The 16,523-nt window shown below is 41.9% G+C and overlaps 1 protein-coding gene and 1 long non-coding RNA gene across 4 annotated transcripts in view; one reads left to right on the top strand and one right to left on the bottom strand.

Annotated features, from left to right (window-relative positions):
• LOC125429058 overlaps positions 1–16,523 on the top strand; it is a 63,509-nt gene that overhangs the window by 5,099 nt on the left and 41,887 nt on the right. For all 3 annotated transcript variants that reach the window (XR_007243937.1, XR_007243939.1, XR_007243938.1), the window contains exons 3-4: positions 6,293–6,377; positions 10,896–10,996. This is a non-coding gene — a long non-coding RNA (uncharacterized LOC125429058). The remainder of the gene's footprint in view (positions 1–6,292; positions 6,378–10,895; positions 10,997–16,523) is intronic.
• Positions 9,099–16,523, bottom strand: part of LOC125429055 (myosin-3) — a 41,562-nt gene continuing 34,137 nt past the window's right edge. Inside the window, exons 34-41 of the mRNA XM_048489818.1 lie at positions 16,059–16,367; positions 15,765–15,968; positions 15,340–15,465; positions 13,454–13,624; positions 13,245–13,349; positions 13,064–13,159; positions 12,793–12,930; positions 9,099–9,252 (exon numbers count right to left, since the gene is read on the bottom strand). Coding sequence (XP_048345775.1) covers positions 9,229–9,252; positions 12,793–12,930; positions 13,064–13,159; positions 13,245–13,349; positions 13,454–13,624; positions 15,340–15,465; positions 15,765–15,968; positions 16,059–16,367 — 1,173 coding nt within the window. The 3' untranslated portion in view covers positions 9,099–9,228. The remainder of the gene's footprint in view (positions 9,253–12,792; positions 12,931–13,063; positions 13,160–13,244; positions 13,350–13,453; positions 13,625–15,339; positions 15,466–15,764; positions 15,969–16,058; positions 16,368–16,523) is intronic.

Below are 16,523 nucleotides of genomic sequence, written 5' to 3'. Positions count from 1 at the left end.
GTGGGATCCAAAAATTTTAGTAACAGGTTCCCATGGTAGTGGGATTCAAACAGTGGCGTAGCGCCAATGGGGCTTGGCAGGGCATGACGAGGGCGTGGCCGGGCATTCCGGGGGCGGGGTATTAATAATTTATCTGTTACTGTAAAAAACTCTTACTGTAAAAAAAAGTTCCTAATTTCCAGCTGGTATATTTCTGTCCATAATTTAAACTCATTATAGCAAGTCCTATCGTCTACTGCCAACAGAAACAACAGAAACTTCTCTAATTGACTGCCTGTCAAATACTTAATATTTTCAAATACTTAATTTTGTTTCTAGAAATCAAAAGAAGGATACTTTCCTTAAACAAGGAACTTTGCCATATTACTAAAACATGTTTTTAAAACAGCCCAACAGGGAGAATTATTCCGTTTTCTACCTTCGCTAACCAGCCACATAGGAAACAACAGGACTTTATGATTTTTGGACCTAATGGAATTTCTAACAGAAAAGCAGGCCCAATTAGTAACCCCCTCTCGACACACACAAATAATTAGTAACCCACTCTCGGGAACTGGTGAGAACCTGCTGGATCCCACCTCTGCCACTATCCCAATGGCTCTGGGCAGGGTGTGCTATTCTAAAAGATGAATCTGGCAAAGGAGTAAGGCACCCTTTAATTATGGCATTGTACTAATAAAGAAGTCATACATTTATTTAGTCATGATTTTGCTCAGCATTTTACTTCATGAATCCTGTTACTTGTTTCTGCTTGCCCTCCTCTTTGTCCATTGTAGGGGCATACATCTCATGATAGGTATTTGCCAGCTTTTAACAAGAGATTGAACTTGCATATAAAAATATTTATATCCCACTTTCCTCTTGGCTCAAAGTGGCTTACAAACCACAACTAAAAATAAGTATAAGTATCTACTATCAATAATGTGCTCAACTGCCTTCACATCACTCAAAGAGGAACAAAAGCAAAGAGAAGATATAGGATCCAACCAGTTATTCCAGAACTAGTGAGGCTGAAATAAGTCTGCTCAGGTGTACATAGAGATGTGATGGGGAGAGTTGGAAGAAAGTAGTCCCGGTCCCAAGGACTTTGTTTTCAATTGTGTTATTGAAAAAGTTGGAAATTTGAAAGAGGGCCAATTAAAAATAATAACTCCAATGAAGTATTTTGTTTGGAATGGTGAAATGATTGCCAAGGCAACGTTTTGCCGCTCAGACTACGCTTATCAGGTACCTGCTAATGATGGGAGATCTCCTGCCCTCCCCCCCCCAACTTGCTTCCTCTCACCAGGGCAACTGTCAAGGCCTGCCCCAGAGTCTTGCCATCTCTCCCAGAAAATGTTGACATATTGTAACTCTTGCTTGGCGCGTTGTGCTAACTGTTTTGTTTGTTCATTGGCTTTGGCTTTTGCACCTGGGAATGTAATTATCTGATCCTCTGACCTTGGAGACTGTTGTGTCCAGCAGCAGTTTAGCTTTTGACTGGAGAAGCAATGAAGGGGGCGACTTTAGCTTAGCCTTATATTTACCACTATGCTTATTGAATATCAGTTCTGGAAATAGCCAGTTGTGTATCCATCGCAAGTTCTCAACAAAAGCAGATTACGCTAGCTCTTTTTAAAATAATTTTAATTGGTTTTCTCAAAATAATTATACAGAAGAAAAAGATGATAAGCAAAAAACAGAAAATATAATGATACAAGAATAATAAACAGGGGGGGAAATCTAACCATAAAATTAAAACACATCAGAATGGAACTTAATATTCACTATTCACTAAATATTGAGTTTGCCTTATTGAGGAAAAGTGTAGGCATGACAGTGACTAGAAAAAACCAGCCAGCAAAATGGAAGGCACAATTATTGTCCATAACATGATGACCCATATCCAGCGCAAACCAGAAGTGACAGCATCATACTGGGGGTGACACTTGTACTTGCCCTAAACTCTATGATTTCTGTAGAGTTTTGGGGCGAGTGCTAGAGCATGCCCCAGTGCAATGATGTCACTCCCGGGTCATGTTGGAAACTGAATCTTCACATCAGAAATGATGAATACCCCCCCCCCCCGCAAGTTCTCATCTCTCCCATCTCCCATTGGTTGCCAGGCCATATCAAGCAACCCTAACAACTGTGTAGTGTGGCCAGTGGCATGGGGGGGGGGGAGATGGTGCCTGGTGCAAGATGGTGCTTGTGCCCCCCCGTGGTGCCTCCTGTGGTGCACCTTGTGGCATCCCACCCCCCTGTGGTGCCTTGCAAGCCCCAACTTGGTCGCAAGGTCTCCTGGGAAGTGCAGTTCCCACCAGGCTGCTTTTCCCACCAGGCTGCAAAAAGAAGCCGGCTAAACTCACATAAGTGGGGGGGCGTGGGGAACAGGGAGCACGGCACTGGGGCCCAGCCACTTCCTGGAAATAGGAGGGGCATGGTTGGGCCTCAGCATGACGTGCGCATGCCACCCAGGCAGGCCTTGGCCCAGGCGGTACGCGCACATTGCGCTGAGGCCCAACCATGCCCCTCCTTCTCAGAAGTGTGGGGGGCAATTTTTCCACCCACGTATTCCCACAGGGGCACCCAGGCCATTTGTCCCCAGATGTCCCCATGGCCTCTACGCCTATGAGTGTGGATATTTTTATATAAAACAAACTCCAGTGTTCAATAAGAATCCCTGTGTGTATAATATGCAAAAATTGTCGAGGATAGATGTATTGTTTAGATTTTATTAATTTTGTCGACAATGTGCATGATGATAATATACTATTGAAAAGTTCAGTGTTCTGCAGCATTTCAGTTTAATTTGATATCCATGCTCTGATTTCTCTTCAGATCATATAAAATGTTCACCTTTCAGTTTAATTTGATATCCAAATATGCTGCTAGTTCTGTTGCGTCCTTAACAGTGTGTTTTTGGCCAATTAATACTATTCACCTTGTTTATTATATAATTGTATGCTCAATGGCATTTTTTCCTGCCTCTTAGATGGCAGAAAGTAAGAAACTTGATAAGATAGCACAGGGAGCAGCAGTTTGCAGCTTTCTCTCAGGAGCACTGAGGGTATATTCAAAGTGTTTCCTTGATAGTATTAGAGGATTCTTGTTAGCCCTATACTAGCCCATTTTCCAGGAAGGGACAGGGAGACTCTAATAGTGATGATGCTTTCCAGCGAAAATTTGGAAATCACACTTAAAGTAGCATTCAAAATCAGGAATAAGAAACAACTCAAGGGACAATTGATTGTATATTGTATTGTCATTAAAATGGGTTTAATATTGGTTTAACCAAATTGATAGAGATAGTTTTATTTAAATTTGATTATATTATATTAGTATAAAAGTGATAGATTTTATAACTGTTTTAATCATATATTTTACTTCTTAATGTTGTTAGTATTTGAGAATAGTTATCGGTTTTACACAAATTGGTTTTAAAGTTTTAACGATTATATTTATTTTCCAGTTTTTAAGTCACATATTATATGTGAATAAGATCTCCTCAGAACCTTAATTATTTGTCGTATGCTGGAATTTGTATTGTCTTAATCTAAGCTTTATGGATGGTCTATGACTGCAATGAATAAACCTGATAGGTATCTGATATTCCAAGTGTTTTCTGTAGAAAATGAAGGCATTATACTTCTATATTTATCAATATGCTGAATAATGTAATTGTATATGTTAAGATATAAATTATGCATTTATGATTGTATCTACACAATGAATACTTTTAGATTTTTAAATATATCATATATAGTTATTTTGTATAGATCATTGATAATCTATTAAAAATTTTCCTCATGAATATATAATTCATTGGCTTCGGTCCAGCAATGTGCAAACTGAAATATAAAAGAAATTATCACAGTTTTGTGCCATATCTTCTTCAACAGCTTGCAGTTTCCTTTATATTTATATTACAGTGCCCAAAAATTTGTTGTACAAGAACTTGCACATGTGAAAATTTAACTTTTGAGTTAGCGTAAGCAGCTTCTGTGGTTTTTCTGGCTTTTCTAGTTGCTCAAGAACTCTAGCACAAATAGAAATGTTGTGCAGGATTCAACCCCTTGGATTTTCATAATGTATATTCCTCAACACCTGTAGCTTCTTCCTTCTTTTTGTTGGTTAAAGAAATTGTTAAAGAAATAGAAGCACAGTTAGTATTAAAACATGTATGTAGTAGGACTCGGCAAACCAAATTCTATCTTCTTGGGTTGTATTGGTGGGGAGGCAATGGGAATGCAGGCAATATTTTCAGAGAACACTTGCTTCCCTGCTTCTTAAAAAAATGGGATGTGAATTTCCTTACAGTTATACTAATGTGAGGGCAGAGGTGGAATCCAACCAGTTCTCACCTCTAGAAGTAGTTACTAATTTTCTCTGAGTGCCGAGAAGGGGTTACTAATGCAACCTCCCTGCCCAATAGGGACTGGAGGTGCGTGTGTGCGGCAGCACCACTGTTTGAATCCCACCACCATCGGAACCTGTTATTAAAATGTTTGGATCCCACCACTGTGTGAGGGTAAGGTAGTGCATGACAGCTTATTAGTCACTTATAATCCACATTGCTTATCTGTCTGTAGTCCAACCTGTTTCAACCAGTAGTCATCAATACATCTAATTCTCAATGTGGCCAGATCTGGAGACTGGCACCATGAACAGAAAAGACAGATGTTTGAACAAGCCTGAGAAATACCACAGATTTGCAGAAAAATCTGAGCTGTAAAAACAAAAAACAAAACATCAGGGTTAAAAAAAGAATAAAAGCAGTACCTGTAACTTTAAGAAATGAATGACCTCACCAGCTGTTGCCAGGTGACAACACAGTATTGTCTGCCTTCAGGCATCAGTTTCTGTCAGATAAAAGACAAGGCTTTCCAAGGCTGTTTTAGCCTTTGGAGGAAGAGTGACCAAGACCATGCCTGGCAGCAGTTCTAACCCAAGCAGCTTACTATCACACAAATTGCTTAACTTGCCAAGACTGGCTGTTTGCTATTAACAGCAGCCACCCTGCAAAAGCCAATGCTGTGTAGTGGTTAGGGTTAGAAATTAGGATCTGGTCTGGAAGCTCATTGGGTGACTTTGAGCCAGGAACACGCTTTCAGCATAACCTACCTCATATGACTGTTCTGAGGATAAAATGAAGGCGAGGACAATGTGTAAGCTGCTTTTGGGTCTCCACTGGGGAAAAAGGAGGGGTATAAGTGATGTGAATAAGTGAAAAATATAGCTGAATACTGGGGTCAGATAAAAGGTTAGTTGGCTGGTAAGTTGGAAGAAGAGAACGATCCAGGGGAAAGGGAGAGGATACGGGGGCTTCCAGAAAGAAGGAAAGAGAAAATAGTATGGGAAAGGGGACACAGGGGAAAGTGAGGTGCCCCTTGCAAGTCCCTGCTGATTTCCCACTGTTCAACTGGGTCCAATCCAGCCAGCACCATGTTGGTTGCCAGACATTGCCCAACTTGCAGACTTTGCTGCCAGGGCGAGGGAAGGAAAGCTAAAAATGGGGGGCAAAAAGGTACATTTGCTGATGAGTGGGAAGGAGAAAGGTAAAAGTGAAGGTAATTCAAGTACACAGTCATTATTTACCTATGAGGTGATATCACATCACAACGTTTGCTAAACAGACTATGTTTATGGGGTGGTTTGCCCTTCCCCAGTCATTTACACTTTACCCCCAGCAAACTGGGTACTCATTTTACCAATCTTAGAATGACTTTCTGTGAAGGAGATAAGGAGTCAGTAAAAGAGGGCGTCCTTGTAAGACCCTTTTCATTTTCTTCAAATTTGTAACTTTACAGTCAGAAAGCAATGAATAGATTTATGTGTATATGTTAGAGGGAAATCATGTGTTTTTATTCCATGTGTACAGCTATCTTCATACATGTGACCCATGACCACTGGTAATTGGGTGTGGTTGCTGGGTTGCCTTTCTTGTTAAGACAGCTCCCCTTACCCCAATAAACTTTCAGTACTTCATATTTCACTCCAAGGCTGTAGGCTACAGATAACTGGCTCCTGATGTGGCAAATATAAATTCACCCATTGTCAAAATCAGAGAGTAGTGTCAACAGTTGAGGCATATTCTTGCATTGCCAGAATTCTTAAGTCTTATATATGGTACTTAACAAACATGAGTACAGAGTGTTTGTAGCTAATTGTGCCTTCCTAGTTTCATTGGTTTGGAAATTGACTCACTCTAAACTTAGGCAGCCTTGGTAACTAATTTCAGTAGTTCCAAACCAGAGGATTAAGCTGTATCCAGCCCCTATAGAATGAATAAGGCTTTGTTATTTATTTACAGATGCTTGTGCCCCTGCATCTTACAGAATAAAGAGATGAGGACTGCATACCGAAAGGTTATTAACCATCCGCTTTGACCATCAGAGGTAACAATTAAATCATCTTTAGAAAGGGCCCTCTTGTGCCAGCAGAAGGTACTGCTTCTGTAGAATTGTCCTGTAACCTTAAACGTTGCGATGACCAATTGAAAAGTTCAACATGTTTGAAAAATGAGTAATATTCCATAGTTATGAAAATGAGGAGCAACTATTATATCGTGTGAATATAATATAATTATAAGCAAATTATGCTTGGAACAGAGAGAGGTTTCTTTAAAGGACATCCAGTGCACCTAAGGATTGTTTAATATTTGCAAGATTTGTATACTCAGCAAAGAGCTTTCTCTTGCTTTGAAAATACCAAATGTTTTCAGTTCAAAACATCCTCCACCCTACTCCATGTTACATCAGCAACAAACACTGTGTAATCCATACATGCTCTCCACAGGTGCATTCAAACGTTCTGATGCTCCAAAACTGGATTCAATGGTTAATTTGCTTTGTGGCGGTTTTTAAAGATGGGTCAGGTGGTCAGTCACATGCTAGAAACTGGACTAAGTTTACATACGTTACTTTCTTGAGCTTTCCCGTTTGCCAGTCTGTCTTGAAGATCAGAGTAGAAATAGTAAGGGATAAGAACCCATGAAAGCCAGCAGCTGTTTCCGCACTTCAATTATCCAGTCCCTTGAGTCTCCAGGGCCTTAATGAAAATATCTTTGAACATGTGTGCCAAATAGTTGTCTGGTATCAGTCTCATGCTGGCTCTGCTGAGATTTGTAATTCATTTTGCGACTATTGCCATGTCTGTGGATCCATTGCCCAGTTGTTTGGAAATCTCATTGGATGACATTTGCTAGTGCAGGTTACAGTTCACAGCCAGGGAGCAACCAGGGAATGTTCAGCGGAATCTAGAATGACCCCTAATGCCTTTAGAATCAGCTTACCTAATCTATCCATTATCTTGTCTCATGCTTTCTTTCCTGTTATGAGGTACTGCTGTATCATGTAGCACAAAACAAACATTCTTATGTTCAATTGCAAATGCCTTAACAGACCAGGTGATCGGGAGCAACAGCCGCAGAAGGCCATTGCGTTCACATCCTACATGTGAGCTCCCAAAGGCACCTGGTGGGCCACTGCGAGTAGCAGAGAGCTGGACTAGATGGACTTTGGTCTGATCCAGCTGGCTTGTTCTTATGTTCTTATGTTCTTAATAAATGTATTAGCACCATTCTACTGAAGTCTTACTAGGGTAGATTCTGAGTAATGACAGTTGTACAAGAAACACAATCAAGTCTATTCCAAATTAGTTGCCAACTTGTTTCTGGCATGGTTCCCTGTGCCTTTAAGCTGCTGCACAAGAGGCAGAAATTAAGTTGCTGAAGCCTCTTTCTCCATCACATTATGTCCATGCCTGAAAAATGTTACCTTCTAAATTCTGGCTCATCATGCAGCTATTTTGCACAGGGGTCCAGCTAGAAAGTTTAGCTAGAAAGATGGCAAAATTCTTTCTAATTTTTCTTCCAAAGATTAGTAATAATACAGTGTTTGACCTTAGGGATGACATGGCATACCTACAATGGATTGTGCAATTGTCCTTCATTTATTACACATAAACTGATTTTAGGCATCCATCCCAGAGCAAGTCTGTGATAGTCTAGGACAATAACTTGGGATATCTAAAATTACCTTTCATTTCAATGGCAAATAAATCTTGCAGAGATATGAATAGGATCTTCCATTTCCAATTTTAATACAGCTAGCAATAGTACCATGACATCACAGTCCTTTTTTACAGGATACTTTAGACAACCTAGCTTCTGTGGAATGCCTTCTGTGTTTATTAGGGAATAGACTCACCACAACAAGAATCCTGTAAGACTGATTATAGTTAGATGTCTGGCATGAGGCATGAGCATATGACCTTCCCAATAGAAGCAGTATCCAGATCCTGCTAAGTGAGCAAGCTTTCATTCACCTCCTCAGTGTCTAACTTTCCCAGCCCTCCCCACACTTCATCCATGTGTTCTCCTACCTGTCACCCTGCCACTTTACCTACTCCCATTGATCTACTTACCCTTGTGTTATTGTCCTCTCCAACACTGTGGTGCTTGGTCCCCTCCCCACTGCGGTGTCGACCCAGCCACCACTCTCTCCACTCAAGTGCTACTTTTCCTACATGCTTGTCTGTCCCGCCACTCTGTGAGGAATGGGGGAAGTGGCAGTTCCCACTCTCCTCCTCCAGCTGCATGCCCCATCTCCTATATGTGCCATCTGTCAGAGTGCGCCTCTTTGTGGTGGGATTTAAATACCCTCTACAGTCTTTAACGCTGTTCACAGTTTTCTGCAGCCTTGGGAAATCCACCAAGTTTGTAAATAACGTTCCTTCTCTCTACATAGCCTTGATCCATAGATTTAAGTGTCCACATATGGGACTGTGTTGAGAGTTAGATATATTAATATAATAATATAATGAACTGCAAAAGTTTAATTTTATAGAAAGTTCAAGTTGAAACTAAGTATGGCCTGTTTCTTTCCCTGGAATGACAGCTGATCATAAATATCCTTTTTTTATTTTTTAGCAATAGTATCATTACCTATTCGTTAACAGCTCAGAGTCATAATCTGAATATTTACACACAGATCAGCACTCTACTCCTTGAATAAAGAAACATAGCAGAAAGTGTTTGCAAAACAATTTGTTCTCCTGAAAAACAGTGCTTCAGGATCACTGACTCAGACAGTGTCACAAAGAAAAACCTCACTGAGTTTTTAAGCAAAGCACAATTTATTTTCTACCACGCTCAGTAAGGCTAGATTACAGGACTACTACAACATTCAAAAACATCAGAGGAAATACGCATTTTGCATACATTCCCAGCTTTGATACTATATGGATTCATTCTTCGCTTTCTATCACCACCTGCCAAAAAAACAAAAATCCCAATTTAATTCAAATGACATTTGCAAAGAGTATATGCAGAGGTAGTCACTATTGTTGGCACAGAAGATGGCATGGTAGAGCCTGAAGCTAAGCAGGGTTAGTATTTGGAAGGGAGACCACCAAGAAACACTCTATAAAGTTCTGCCTCTGACTTGCCTTGAAAGCCCCATGCTGGGGTCACCATACGTTTGCTGCAGCATGAAAGAACGTTACAAACATATAAATAGGTTCAGGTTGTTTATATGCAGTCACCAAAAAAAGTAAGAATCTGACTTTATCCAACGTTTTTCTACATAGTCAAGTATATCCAAGCCTCTGCAGGAAGGGGTGAGCTGCTGTTCCTTCTCTTTCCCATACACTTTTGAAAAAATAAAATGAACAGAGGAACAGTCCAGTGCTAGAATGACAGAGCTCTCAACATGTAAAGCTGATTGAAACTCATTAGTATTGCGCTTTTTTCTCCTCCCTAAGCTGGCATGGAGCTATTCCAAAATGATTTTGCCTGTTTTGCTTCAGAGGGCCATTTAAAGCCTCAAGGCAAAACTGGAAGAAACCACTTGCCATATCAGTTCTATTCACACATATAAACATCAGCAGCATGTCTTCAGACTCTGCATGATGCCCTTTGACACTAGCTCATGTTCAACTATTGTGATGCCTTGTTCGCATAAATTTACATACAGTGTTTCCCCAAAAATAAGACCTAGCATTATTTTTTTGGCATTGTTAAGGGATGCCTGAAGTATAACCCCTACTCAGTGGTGGGATTTAAAAATTTTAATAACAGGTTCCGATGGTGGTGGGATTCAAACAGTGGCGCCGCCACACACACGCACCTCCAGTCCCTATTGGGCAGGGAGGTTGCTTTAGTAACCCCTTCTCGGCACTCAGAAAAAAATTAGTAACCACTTCTAGAGAAGTGGTGAGAACTGGTTGGATCCCACCTCTGCCCCTACTCCAAAAATAAGTCTTTGTTACAGAGTCTCAGGCATTCACATTGTAAGTCACATGGGGAGGTACAATATGGCCTAATTGCAAGGCCATACCACCTTACCAGACCAGGTACAAGTGCCTCAGATACTTAGGCTACAGGCCTGCTGGCCCCATGCATTAAAAAAATTAATAATTAAAAATTAATAATTTGCCTATTTAGCAAAGGTTCATGGGTATGCTGTTAAAAAAATTAAATTCATTTTTATTTTTAAGTTTCATATCCTGCCCATCCCAGAAGGGCTCAGGGCGGCAACAACATGTTAAACCTACATTACAATTAGAAATCATAATTTTAAAAATGCTCGCCATAACTTAAAAGATAGCCCAAAGGCAGGACCAAGCCTGCTAAAAGACAGGCTTTTTAAATGCACATAGCCAGCAGGCCTATGTATAGTCTAGATATCTGAGGTACTTGTGCCGGGCCTGGCAAGGGGGTGTGGCCTTGTAATGAGGTTATATTGTACTTTTCCCATGTAACCTACAGAACCAGCAGGCCTGTATATAGCCTGGGTATCTGAGGCACTTGTGCTGGGCCTGGCAGGCTCTGGACTGTTCTTACCTCCCCTGAAAATAAGCCCTACTGCATCTTTTAGAGCAAAAAATAATATAAGGCCCTGTCTTATTTTCAGGGAAACACAGTATGTGTAGAGCCTACACATGGTGATGAAGTCAAATCTCTCCTGACTGCTCTCAGAGCGTGGCTGTCCTGCTTACCCCCAACAAGCTTGAGGTAATGTTTAAATAAGGATTTATTCAGTTAGAATATTTATATATTGTCTTTTCACAATGCCCAGTAAGCCATTTCACACAGAATCCCACACTTATAACCTGTACAACCTGATCTTAAGAAGAAAACAATATGTGAATCAGATATACGCAGATAAAGTTGTTCTAATGTCATGGTTAATTATAGGGTGGTTGCAGAGTCCACAGGTATGTGTGAGTAGGCCTTGATTGGACTGAGGACTTAATTGATGTCAGTGAACTTAAAAGACGTAACTCTGTTTAAGACTGCACTGTAGCAAAAGATAAAAGTGTGGCAGGGAAACATTTTGAGCTGGTCATATTTGGATGAGCCCTTAACATCCCAAAAAGGCATCTGTCACGAGGTCTATGAGTCTGTGTTGTTATTTAACCAGTAGGAACATTTTTGAGTCAACCTGAAGAGAATGTTTTTTCTTTTCACATTTAGCAGCCATTGTCATAGTCAGATCACTATTTTCTGAAGGCATAGTTGCACTTGCTGTCTCCTCACTCCAGGAGTGATAGGCCAGTTCAGATGGTTCACCCTCAGAGATTAATGGATCCAGGCAGCTGTGAGGAATTTTGAAAGTCTCTGCAGTAACTCTGTGGAGACTCTTGCAGCTGCATGGAATGATGGACTGACTAGGGCCATAAGAAGAGTTCCACATTCTGTGAGGCTCCCAGCTCCTTGGTTTACCAGGGAACTGGATGATATGAGGCAGACTGGAAGGTGACTTTTGAAGGGGGGGGGGGTTGGGGGCTTGTTATTTTATCTTTGGTTGCAGCTTGGGATATTTCAACAATTACCGTATATACTCTAGTATAAGCCAAGTTTTTCAGCCCTGTTTTAAGGCTGAAAAATGCCTCCTTGGCTTATACACGAGTCCTGCTTACCAGCCAGCTCTTCAGGCCTCTGCCGAGGCTGGGGGCGTGGCCGGGACGACCTCCCTGTGGCTGCACAAGCCGCTTGTTGATGCCCTCCTCGGAGGGTGAAGGAGAACCCTGGCTGGCTGGGCTTCCTCAAACCCGGGGAGGCAGAGGGAGCTCCTTATTTGGGCAGTGACTCCCCCTGATGTCATTGCCCAAATAAGGAGCTCCCTCCACCTCCTGGTTGCCTGGGCTTCCTCAAACCTCTGCCTCCTGGCTTCCCACCTTCGGCTTATAAGCGAGTCAATACGTTTCCCCAGGTTTTGGTAGTAAAATTAGGTGCCTTGGCTTATACACGAGTCAGCTTATACACGATGTACAGCTTTATACAGCTTTATACAGTATTGTAAGCTGCCTTGAACCAAAAGGAAAGAGAGTACATAAATGTGTTAATAGATAAACTAGCTTGGAACCACATACCTTACTGAACAAATTCCATCATTTCCACCAATACGGAAGCCATAAAGAAAGTGAACCCGACAATGCTAGTGTGGCATTTTTTTACTCCATGAGAGGGGCAATGGCTCAGTGGTAGAGCATCTGCTTTGCATGCCAAAAGGTCCTAGGTTTAGTCTCTGACATTTCCAGTGAAAAGATCAGGTAAGAGGTGATGAGGAAGACCTCTGTCTCAAACCTTAGAAGGCCACTGCCAGTCAGATTAGACAATACTGATATTGTAATGATGTCACTCAGTGCAAGGCAACATCATGTGTTTCCTCTGAGCAATACTTGTAGTAGAGGATGTCTCTGGTTCCTCACTAGAAGCCTCAGATTCCTTTTCTTTCTATGCTGCAACAATTGCATCCTGGGAAAAACAACAACATCCTTCACATTTGATACGAAACAAACCCTTACCTTTGTGGTAGAAACTTCTCTAGTCTTTGCTCGGAGCTTATTGACCTGAGACTCAGCAATGTCAGCCCTTTCCTCAGCCTCTTCCAGCTCGTGTTGTGCTTTTCTGAATTTGGAGATGTGAACATTGGACTGTTCATCCTGTAACCAGAAAGGAGCCACACAAAAGAACTCAGCCCCAAAAGCCTGAAAGATTCCTGTTACCAAAAGGCAAGACCTTGTACATTATTTTTAAAATGGCACAAAGGATGTGCGTGTCTTTTGAATAACTCACAGCTTCCTCTGCTTGTCTCTTGTAGGATTTGACTTTCAGCTGAAGTTTATCCACCAAATCCTGTAGCCTAATAACGTTCTTTCTGTCCTCTTCTCCCTAAAAGTAGCGGCATGTTAGAGGATTCTGAGCACTGTCAAGGGGAAGGAGAACTGGGAGGCAGGATGCTTGCAATTCCTGTTACCTGGAAAGTCATTTCTTTGATTCGCCGTTCATACTTGCGAATACCTTTGATGGCTTCTGTAGCTCGTTTCTGCTCTCCCTCAAGTTCCGACTCTAGCTCTCGGATCTAGGAGGTCAAATGAGACATGGCTTGGTAAATTGAGTCAGGAGGCTCCGGCTCTGACTGTGGAGAGCCCTTGTCACCCTCCCACCTTGGATCCTAGTTTATACCCTGGCCTCCATTTTCTGAATCTGCTTCTTTCCTCCTTTTAAGGCAAGCTGTTCTGCCTCATCCAGGCGAAGCTGCAGGTCCTTCACAGTCTGATCCAGGTTCTTTTTCATTCTTTCCAGATGGGCACTTGTATCCTGCTCTTTCTTTAGCTCTTCTGCCATCATGGCCGCCTTGAAACACACATAATAGATTTGGATTAACAGGTGCAAAAGAAAATACACTAAGAGCTGGAAAAACCAGGTGTGACACCCCCCCCCCCCCATATGTCATGGAAGCTTCCTGGGTGACCTTGGGGGCCAGTCAAACTTCCTCAGCCTAACCTACCACACAGAGTTATTGTGTGGATAAACCAGAGGAAAGGACAACAATATAAGATGATTTAGGTCCCCATTTGGGGTGAAAGGCAGGATATAATTAAAGTAATTAAATAAGGACAAGGGTGGATCTCAACTCAGTTTGAAAAGTCAGCTTTGGATCCCAGAAACAGCCTGCCATAACAAGAAATTTTACTGAGTGAACCAACAGTGAATCAAGCTACTACCCTGCTGACCATATAATATTGTACAGGAACATTTGTAATTTCCAGAGTAGCTTTATAATACTTATGGAGTAATATCACATTTCATGATTTGGCACTCTTCAACAACTTGTGTATGAGAACAGCTTTTCTGTGAGGTGATCCAATGTGCTTGGGAGTTCCATGTGAATGATAATGGCCACCATGAAACTGGCAATAGGCCAGGCTGTTCACATGCATTTCTCCACTGCACGAATTGACTGTCGGTAAAGGGTACTTGTGAATAAGACATGTTTATATTCTGTAGTTGAATGACAGGCCTCTTGCCTCCAGGCTTTATAAAAGGCTATCCTGTAAAGCTAAAAAGTGTCAATTTATTTGCTATACAATATGGTCAGGTGCTTTTCCAAAGAAGTGGGTTCAGGAAACAGATTAAATATGTAAATATTTCAAGAGTGCAGAAAGTATGCCTGGAAAATCTGCAGAATCACACCGAGCCCAACATGTTGGCTAAAAATTAAAGAAAGCAGAGGCAAACTAAGGAGAATGTAACTCTCAAGTCACTGCTTCAGCTACATGACTCACACACTATAAATCATACATTTCATTTTCCTGGACTACCAACTGTAAATTTCTTTACAGCGGAGTATCTTAGTTTTCACCAAGGTTCCTTTGGGTTATTGAGCTCCCAGCTCACTATAATACTTAAAGTATTTCTACCCCTTAATTTCTCTTTTGCAGTGGCCAATCCAATGCAGGTGGGAGCAGGGGAGATAAAGCGGCTTCTGGAACCAGCATGGAGCTGAGCTGACATATTTGCCCACCGCACCAGCATAAATGGCACTTATGTTGGCAGGGAGGGCAAACAGAGAGGCAGGCGGGCACCGTGAAGCTCCGCAGTGCCCAACCCAGGAGTGGCCTCTGATCCCAGAGCTGCACCAGCCAAAACATGGACACTGCGCAGCTGGGGGCAGGCTGAGGCGTTCCCAGGGGCGGAGCTGGCCTTAGTCAGTTTCCACTGGACTTTCAGCCTGGTAACATTCCAGTGCAGGCTGATGACTTACTCCATGATAACACATGGTGTAAATCATTATTCCCTATGGAGTGTCCTGGGGGGCAGTGGGGCTTTTTTTGTCCTGCTACTTGCTGCATTGCCTAGAGCTCCATTGACGGTGGGTGTGGCACGGCCTTTGCTGTGCTGCCCTTGGCTGTCAAAGAGCCCCCACCCCCACCCCGCTGCCCTGCTGCAATATGGATCACACTCTTAAGAGTGTTACCTGCCTTGCCTACTTTCTTTGAAAGTATAATACTTCTGTTTGAGTATCTTGTGCTATTCAAAGTAGTAAAACAAGAAACTGAAAACCTTACATCTGTGATTGCCTTCTTCGCCTTATCTTCTGCATTTCTGGCCTCTTTAATAGCATCTTCTACTTCATTTTGAAGTTGAGAAACATCATTTTCCAGCTTCTTCTTTGTGTTAATCAGGCTTGTGTTCTGAAGAAGAGACAGAGTGAGGAGGCATTTGCGTCTTTTCAGCCCAAATGTGATGCAATTTGTAGCAATGATGATGAAATTACTCCTGACAAATTCAGAGGCAGTATACTTCAGGTTATCAAAAGTTGAGGAGAAGCAACAGAGGTTATCAAATGGCTATCACAACTATGCTGTGCTTGTAAACCTCTGTGGGGAATCTGGATAGCCACCATTGGACACAGAATCTGGAGCAGATGACCTGTGGTCTGATCCAGCAAGGCAAGCTTTAGACTGCTAAGAATCAGAGATATTGCACATACCTGCGTGTGTAAGAGTTGCACACGCTCTGTGGCATCCAGAAGTTCTTGTTCAGCTATCTTCCTGCCCCTCTCTGTCTGTTCCAGAGCTGCCCGGAGCTCCTCAATCTCAGCTTGCATTAGGTTAGCCCTACGTTCAACCATGGCCAATTGCTCTTTCAGATCTTCTTGACCTCGGAGGGCGTCATCCAAATGCAGCTGTGTATCCTAAACACAAACAACAATTTGTTCAGTAGTGTCAATTGTTTAGGGCAGTAATTTTATACCTCTTGTAGAACAGGTCGCTGGATAAGATACCTTGAGCTGCCCCTGCACGTTCCTGAGGTGTTTCTGTGTTTCAGCTGCTAGGCGGTTGGCATGGCTCAGTTGAACTTCCATTTCATTTAGATCCCCTTCCATCTTCTTCTTAATCCGCATGGCTTCATTCCTGCTCCGTATTTCTGCATCTAGAGCGCTCTGCATTGTGTCCACTGTCCTCTGGTGGTTCCTCTTTAATTGATCAATTTCTTCATCTTTCTCAGCAATCTTTCGATCAATTTCAGATTTAACTTGGGTCAACTCAAGCTGAATGCGAAGGATTTTGGCCTCCTCGTGTTCAAGAGCTGCCTACAGAAGAAAACATTGGAAAATAAATTAAACACCGTTATTTGGCATAAGGAAATTACATTCCTTGGGGATATGTCCTCTCAGTGAAATTATCATCATGTGATAAAACTTAGGTAGTTAATGCTTTAATATTCACTGAAAGTTAATTGGAGAACC

The sequence above is a fragment of the Sphaerodactylus townsendi genome, linkage group LG03 (genome assembly GCF_021028975.2).
Source record: "Sphaerodactylus townsendi isolate TG3544 linkage group LG03, MPM_Stown_v2.3, whole genome shotgun sequence".
Taxonomy (NCBI): Eukaryota; Metazoa; Chordata; class Lepidosauria; order Squamata; family Sphaerodactylidae; genus Sphaerodactylus; species Sphaerodactylus townsendi.
The sequence above is the reverse complement of the archived record's forward strand: the minus strand, read 5'-3'. Positions and strand labels throughout refer to the sequence as shown.